The 7956-nt window shown below is 37.0% G+C and overlaps 1 protein-coding gene across 2 annotated transcripts; it reads left to right on the top strand.

The window, feature by feature from the left end:
* Positions 1 to 776: 776 nt before the first annotated feature.
* LOC149906890 (uncharacterized) lies at positions 777 to 4647 on the top strand. 2 transcript variants are annotated; one of them, XM_090103930.1, is made up of 2 exons: positions 777 to 2646; positions 4417 to 4647. In XM_090103930.1, the coding sequence occupies exons 1-2, from the start codon at positions 1039 to 1041 to the stop codon at positions 4429 to 4431; spliced, it is 1623 nt and encodes a 540-aa protein (XP_089960056.1). In that variant the 5' UTR covers positions 777 to 1038; the 3' UTR covers positions 4432 to 4647. The 2 variants fall into 2 exon arrangements, 1 of the variants encoding a protein (XP_089960056.1); XR_016456949.1 differs by lacking the exon at positions 777 to 2646 and adding an exon at positions 3312 to 3658.
* The last annotated feature ends 3309 nt before the right edge of the window (positions 4648 to 7956 follow it).

Here is a 7956-nt window from a genome sequence, read left to right as displayed (position 1 = left end):
GCCATGACGCGACCTTGAAATTTTGCTCTCAAAGCGCCTAAAGAAAATCATATTGGAAAATTTTAGCTTTTAATAATAGGTATCTATAAATAGAGGGATAAAAATAGCTCATAAAAATCATTACTAAAGCGTAGACATCTCAACTAGAAAGGTGGGCTAGATCCCCTAATCCGTTCTGAAATTGGTCCTCTCCAAGACTTAGCCTACGCAAGTAATGTCGATGGATTCATAAGAAGATATTTTTGCCTCTCATATTGTTATTAAGTTTTCATATCATTTGTTAGTACAAATTTGATTAATGAGACATTTTTAAGAATAGAAAAAAATCGAATTTGGGTGTCAAACGTGATCTTGTTTTTTATGGAGATTAGTTCGATAGTTGCTGTAATTCTGTATAGGTAGGCGAAGTACTTACGATATAAAATTTTAAAATAAACACAGTTTTATTACACAAAAAACACCAAGATCTTTAAAATTACGCAAAAGATCGAAAAATTGACAATGGTTTGCCGAATCGCTTTGCAAATTTTTGCATGCTTCTTTAAAATACCAAGAAATGATAAATTCAATGAAAAGAACTGAATTTCAGTAGGAATAGGTACGTATCTTTTGATTTTTTATTTTAATAGGGACAGTTTTCAACTCAAATATAATTGTCATTTCGTGTGGTTAACCTTAGGGTTTAACAGTATTTTATTCCAACCATATATTTTTTTCGTCAACAATGTTATTTCTTCAACTTAATTTAAAACCCGATTTATTTCCTATATTATGTAACGGACAGTAATATGTGTTCTGTGGTAACGGACGTGACGTCGCCTGTCACCTCCGTCAAGCCAAGCCGCCATGTTGACATCCCCTCCTGCCAGCCGCCATGCCACCGCCATGCCTACCAGCCAGCCACGCGGAGGGGATAAGCCTATATATTAGCTTGCCATTGCTAAACGTGGATCATTCTTGTTAAAACTTTCAAAATAAATAAGTGTGTCGTTACGCTGCAATTTTATTTTCTCCATTTCTTCACAAATCAGAAGCGGGATGAAACGACGTCGACCACAAGTTTGTCGACCTCCTGACGAATCAATGTCGGAGGAAGATGAGGGTACTTCTTCACCGCCTGCACGGAAGTTGCTCAAGAATCTGCTGGAAAAAGAAGTAGTAAAGGCTTTACGCAACCTGGAAGATGACCCCCAAGCTCCAAATAAGTCAAAAGTCCATCGTGCTGCATCTTTAATCCCGGAATTTGACCCTGATAGTGAGGAATGCACGGTACAAGCATGGATTCGTAAAATTGACCAAATTGGGGAAATAAATGGATGGGACGATACAACTAAATCATTTTACCTACAAGATAAGCTGCGAGGTCAAGCAAAGAAGTGGTATAATCGTCTAGAGAACTACGATTACACGTGGGAACAATGGAAGGATATGCTATTGCGAGCATTTCCTCGATATCGCGATTATGGAAACATGCTTGAAGAATTACTACAAAGGAAAAAGCAACCTACAGAGACGATGACAAAATACTATCAAGATAAAATCGCCATGTGCTTCCGGTGCAAGTTATCCGATAGCGCCAGCGTTTCCTGTATCATTCGTGGTCTGCCACTATCGCTACAACCTAACGCTCGAGCCTTCCAATGCCACACGCCAGGAGAGCTTTACGAAGGATTTTTATGTGCACTTGACGACTACCGTACTTTACCTATCGACACAAGGTTTCATAAAAATTTGGTGAGTAGGCCATCTCACCTGGATAAAAAGTCAATGCCACCCAATGTCGAAACAGACCCGTGTCCGAGATGCAAGAAAACTGGTCATTTACTGCGTGATTGCTCCCTACCTGACACACGTACATGTTATAAATGTGGAAATAAGGGACACATTGCTTCACGTTGTTCTACAATTGCCACGGAAAATAGAAGATCTATCTCAACCGACAACATAAAAGAAGTAAATGTACTACGCCCTTATAATGAAATATACAAAAAGGTCGTTAAAGTCAATGGCATCCACGTGAAAGCATACATTGATACCGGCAGTCAAGTCAACGTTTTAAACGATCAAGTATCGAACGCATTGTCATTGGATGTCAAACCGACGAGTGTCATTTTAAAAGGATTCTCCGGTGGACTCTCAACGAGTCGTGGAGAAGTCGAATTTCAATTAGAAATTGACGGTATAACCATGAAATGCCACGCCTACGTGTCTAGCATCAAAATGGCCGATGTTAATCTTTTAATCGGTCAGCCTGTCATCAACAGCGAAGGTATGACATTGACAGTTAGCAAAGGCATAATCAAATTTAATCGTACTCAAGATCCCAATCCCATTTGCGATATTGAGGCTATCGAAGACCATGATCGCTTTAAAGTCGTCACAGTCAACGAAGAGAGACTTCCACCTGGCTCTTCCATCATTCAAGTGCGGGTTCTCGGAAATAAGGTCGGCAACGATGCGGTTACACCGCCTCGGCATCATGAGCTGCAGGGAGTGGCCTACTCTCTTCCATCCACCCTGCTCACTGGTGAAGACGGGTACATCAAAGTCATCAACATGGGCTGCGAGGTTATCGTGTGGCCGCCGGGAGAGGTCCTAACCAGGGCTGAAAGCTGCCAGGAGTCTCCACTACAGCCAAATAGCCAGGTACTTACCCTTGCTTGCCATAGATTTGCCAATTATAATGCTAATAATAAAGCTTACTAGTGATCAGCCTATTTACCGCCAGCCTTATCGATTATCGCATAGCGAACAAGCAGTAGTTCAGTCTAAAGTGATTTATTAGATGCCGAGATTATCAAAGAGTCTGAATCTAGTTATGCATCTCCGGTCATTTTAGTCAAAAAGAAAAACGGTGACAGTAGGATGTGTGTTGATAACCGTGCCTTAAATGCTATTACCGTAAAAGATAGATTTCCATTGCCAAACATAGACGATCAGGTTTCGAAATTAGCGGGCCACAAATATTTTACGAGTTTAGATATGGTTCAAGGCCATCATCAATAATTACGTGTTAGTAATGAAGATACACACAAAACTGCATTCATCCTCAGGGTCATTTCGAGTACACTCGTATTCCATTCGGTTTAGCGAACGCGCCATCCGTTTTTATGCGGTTGATAAATAAAATAGTTGAATCTGTAGGTAGAACTAAAAATAATAATGTTAAAAACAAACATGGTAAACGTGAAATTTTGGCATTTCTGGACGATTTACTCTTACCCTCGAATGACTTATGTCAGGCTTAGATATTTTGCAAGCGGTACTTGTCAAACTTGAAGTAGAAAATTGAAAATTAAACATGAGTAAGTGTTCGTTCTTGCAAAATGAAATAACGTATTTAGGTCATAAAATATCGGCTAAGGGTATTCAACCGGGCGATTCAAAGTTATTAGCGGTGTCTCGTTTTCCAACACCGACCAATGTTCATAGTGTGCGTCAATTTATCGAGTTGTGTAGTTATTTTCGTAAGTTTATTTACAATTTTGCTATCATTGCCCGCCCTTTAACCGATTTAACTAAAAAGAAAGCTTCGTGGATATGGAGTAGTGATCAAAACAATAGTTTCGAACAATTAAAAAAGTGTTTGTGTTCCGAGCCTGTGTTAGCTTTGTACGATCCTGTGCTTTGTGTGTAAATTAGGAATAGCAGATTGATGGTACGTTGCGACCCGTTTTATATTTTAGTAGGGTGACAAGTAAAGAGGAAAGCATGTATCATAGTTATGAACTTGAAACTCTTGCCGTTGTAGAATCCTTGCGTCGTTTTCGCGTATATGTGTAGTAGAAAAAAAGGTTAAGATTGTTACTGATTGTACAGCAGTCCGCGCTACGCTTACAAAACGTGACATTATACCACGTATCGCAAGGTGGTGGCTTTCTATACAAGATAACGATATAAGCGTAGAGTATAGGCCGGGGGAACGAATGAAACATGTAGATGCATTAAGTAGACATCCAGTAGACACTATGAACGTGAATCGTCTCGAAGTAGCGGATTGGTTTTATATGGTGCAATGTCAGGATACTAAAAGCGAGCGCTAGAATGAAACGTAACTTCGATAGGAAACGAAAATCCGCTCACATATATAAGAAGGGTGATTTATTGCTAACGCGTCAAGCACCTACTTGTTCAGCATCCAAAGTTAACACTAAACTTGACGACTTGCATTCCGGTCCTTATGTCGTAACGAAAGTATTGGGCAATGATAGGTACCAAATTAGAAGTATATAGGGTTTACGTGGGTATAAGAGTTTTAGTGGGTTAGTAGCTGCAGATTCGTTGAGGCCCTATAAAAGTATTGTTACAGTTTCTGATAGTGCTAGCAGTTCGGATGAGCAAATGGAAACCGAAGATCTTATTGATTTATTAGAGAGCTAATTATTTTTGTTGTTCCTGTGGGAACAACTGTTTCAGGATGGCCGAGTGTAACGGACAGTAATATGTGTTCTGTGGTAACGGACGTGACGTCGCCTGTCACCTCCGTCAAGCCAAGCCGCCATGTTGACATCCCCTCCTGCCAGCCGCCATGCCACCGCCATGCCTACCAGCCAGCCACGCGGAGGGGATAAGCCTATATATTAGCTTGCCATTGCTAAACGTGGATCATTCTTGTTAAAACTTTCAAAATAAATAAGTGTGTCGTTACGCTGCAATTTTATTTTCTCCATTTCTTCACAATTATAATACTATCCATCGAGAGCATAAACACAAACAAACATATCTACTAAACACTAATTTGCTACGCTTCTAAACAATATTTGATTAACGTTCAAAAAATCTAAAACACTTAGTTATTGAGAAAGATAAAAGGAAACTTGTATTATCGTTTCAATAGGTATCCTAGGAATGCTTTTATACCTCGAGAACCCTTTTCCTTCTTATTATATAAAAAATCTATTATTTCAAGTATTCCAGAGTTAGGCTTTAAGTTACAAGTACTAAGGTAAGTACATGCTTGAAAATCACAAAAAAGACACAATTTATGAGTCATGCACAACCGTGATGCTATAATTTTAATCTCTATTTTTCTATCGGTACATTAAATGCTTAAAAAACGTCGTAAATTCATTTTAAACTCTACCTTGATTGACTTGATTGTAAGAAATAATCTTAATGCACCTATAAATTATAATTTATTCAACAAATAATATTATATTAGTAAGAAAACAGGATCATATGAATATTAAAAACTTATAAATAGTATTACATAAAAAAATCTATTTCTATTAGAAAATGTAAGGTCACCTATTGTGCGAATCACAATAAAGATTATTCGTTAATCTAAGTATAGGATCAAAACTTACAATAAATAAAATCTAAAAGGAACCACAAACTAAAATAGCTTCTATTATAATTATTTCTGGCTTTGAATTAATCTGGGTAATAACTATGACTAGCTTTCCGCCTGCGGCTTCGCCCGCTTTATCTATAACTTAAAAAAATACTTAAATAGGTACTAAAACCTACCTCTATCCATTAAAAAAACTGCATCAAAATCTATTCCGTAGTTATAAGTACATTCCATAGTTGCAGACAGACTATTGTCGACTTTGTTTTAGGTATGCTACGTAGAGTTGCGTATTTTACTTTAGATGACCTCTAAAAAAATTGGTTTGTAAATTTCTGAAAATTCGCACAGCAAACGCTAGAAATCGCGTAGCAATATATTATTTACAAAATATTACATGAAAAACTACACGAAAAAGCTAATACAAAAACACATCAAAACAAGATTTGTTAACAAAAAGTCGGAACAATATTGTCTTAACGCGTTAAGAGAGACGTAAAGCGTGATATGTTATAAATAATTTATTACGCCGTAAAAGCCCTGTACCGCTCTTTGTGGAGTGTGAATAATAAAATGTTAAGTATATTTGATGCTGAGATTCCGTTTTGTCTTAATATACGCTATACTGATGGTATATAGAGCATTTCATTTATCTCCTTACTAGCTTTCCGGCCGCGGCTTCGCTTCGCAAAAAAAATCCCGCATAGTCCCCGTTACCGTGGGTATAACCGGGATAAAACCTATCCTATGTTAAACCAAGTTACCCTCTATATGTGTGCTAAATTTCATTGTAGTCGGTTCAGTAGCATTTGCGTGAAAGAGTAAAAAACATACACATCCGTCCTCACAAACTTTATAATATTAGTAGGATGTAGAGATCGCTTTTCTAAAAACGTACCGACATACTTAAGGTTGTAGTAACAGTGAAACGACTTTGAGGATTTGGACGTTCTCCCCGCGCTAGCCACGCACCCCCGCTTCATTTTTACGTGCGCAGAGCGTGATCCGCGCTATCGCAACTATCCGCTCGCGTCGCGTTCCGCAGCAGCTCGGGCATTTTTATTACCCGACTAAAAAGAAGGGTTATGTTTTTCGCGCCTATCTTTGTATGTATCTAATATTCTTTATACTCTGATATCTTCCGAACCACTGGATGGATTTCTTTAATTAGGGTATCGTTAGATTCGTCGTATTAGCCCAAGTTTTGTTAGATAGGTGACAAAAAAAAGAAAAATGTGGGGTGCTAGACTAAAATACAAAAAAAAAATCTTTTTCTGCAATATGGGTATCAAATTAAAGGTATCATAATAAGGATTCCAAAAAAGTGTATCATGCTTATATTAGGTACCTACAATAATAAAATATTAAATAACATAGATTTATTTTTGTGAAATGAAATCAGTGATGATAGGTATTTGTGAACGAAATTTTAAGAGAAAAGCGCCTGAAAGAAATGCAATTTTATTAACATTGTATTTTTTTCAGGCGCTATTAAAAAACTTTATTTTACTTTTTTATACTGAATTTACTATTTTAATAGTTTAAAAAGGTAAAATTGTACTTTATAGGGCGTGGAGTTGAGAGTCGTAAATTTTTTTGTGGTTAGCTATTGTCCTATGGAACCCAAATCTGAAATTTCACTTTGAGGATACTTTTTTGTTTTTGAGTTACGAATTTTTGAAAATCGGAAAATAAGTATAGAAAGTTACTCCATCTTATTTTTGTTACGCATATTTATTGTTTTGACGTCAGAATGGCGGGACCACTTTGTTTATAGAATATCTTGAAATCCTGTTAGAGTAGAAGTTTTTTACGAAAGTATAAAATAGTACCTACTAATTATGCACTAAATTATAGGTACATAATTTTCAAAATGCCTGAGGAAGTCCCGCCATCTTGACGTAACGGGTATTTGGTGTAGGGCTTTGACCTACTAAGCTAATCAATGTGCTACTAAAAAGCATAAAATAAAAAAGTTGTTAAAAAACCCGACTGAGAAAAAAACAAGTTCAAAACAAGATTTCTAATAGAAAACTTAGTTAGTAGCAGGCGGGCACACATTCGCAAACATAGTTAAAAGTGAAACCACGCGCACGCACAAAATTGTCCAAAGAAAAATTGCACAAAATTGCCATCCACAATCAGGCAAAATACAATTTTAGAGAATGAGCAGCACAACCTCCTCGTCCGACAGTTCGAGCTACAGTGCCGCCCGTCGCCCGCGCACGGACCCGCTCATTTCATTTCATTTAGAAAACAGTGAATAATTATTTGTAGCTCAATAAGAACTTGCCTTGTCTCGTCAAACGTACAATTTATGACAAACACCTTTTAAAATATTATTGTGAAAGAAAAATAGCAAAACTCCATACCGTTTAGACGTAGTTACGAAAATTCAAACAAGAAATGCTCCACTTTGGAATATTTTTTCGGACATTATTTTTATAGATAGAATTATTTAAAACGTTCAAATTAAAGTTTAAGGTCTAATAAGTAACATATATTTTTTTTGGACATTTATATTCACTAACCGAAGAGTAGTTAGATGAAGAAAACAGGCATTTGACAGTAAGTAGCCCCTAGATATATACGTATAATTCTATTTTCTTTTCAGCTGATGTTTTTTGCAAATAAACTAGTAACTATAACTACCTGCACTGTATTAA

This window comes from Colias eurytheme, chromosome 7, assembly GCF_061535395.1.
Source record: "Colias eurytheme isolate Ceu_HAF_F1 chromosome 7, ilColEury1 Martin Lab GWU primary, whole genome shotgun sequence".
NCBI classification, from domain to species: domain Eukaryota; kingdom Metazoa; phylum Arthropoda; class Insecta; order Lepidoptera; family Pieridae; genus Colias; species Colias eurytheme.
Note: the sequence above shows the minus strand (reverse complement) of the source record. Positions and strands in the feature narration are given on the sequence as shown.

Bases quoted from the DNA above. Each gene is read 5' to 3' on its own strand.
- LOC149906890 (XM_090103930.1), top strand. From the start codon at position 1,039: ATGAAACGACGTCGACCACAAGTTTGTCGACCTCCTGACGAATCAATG.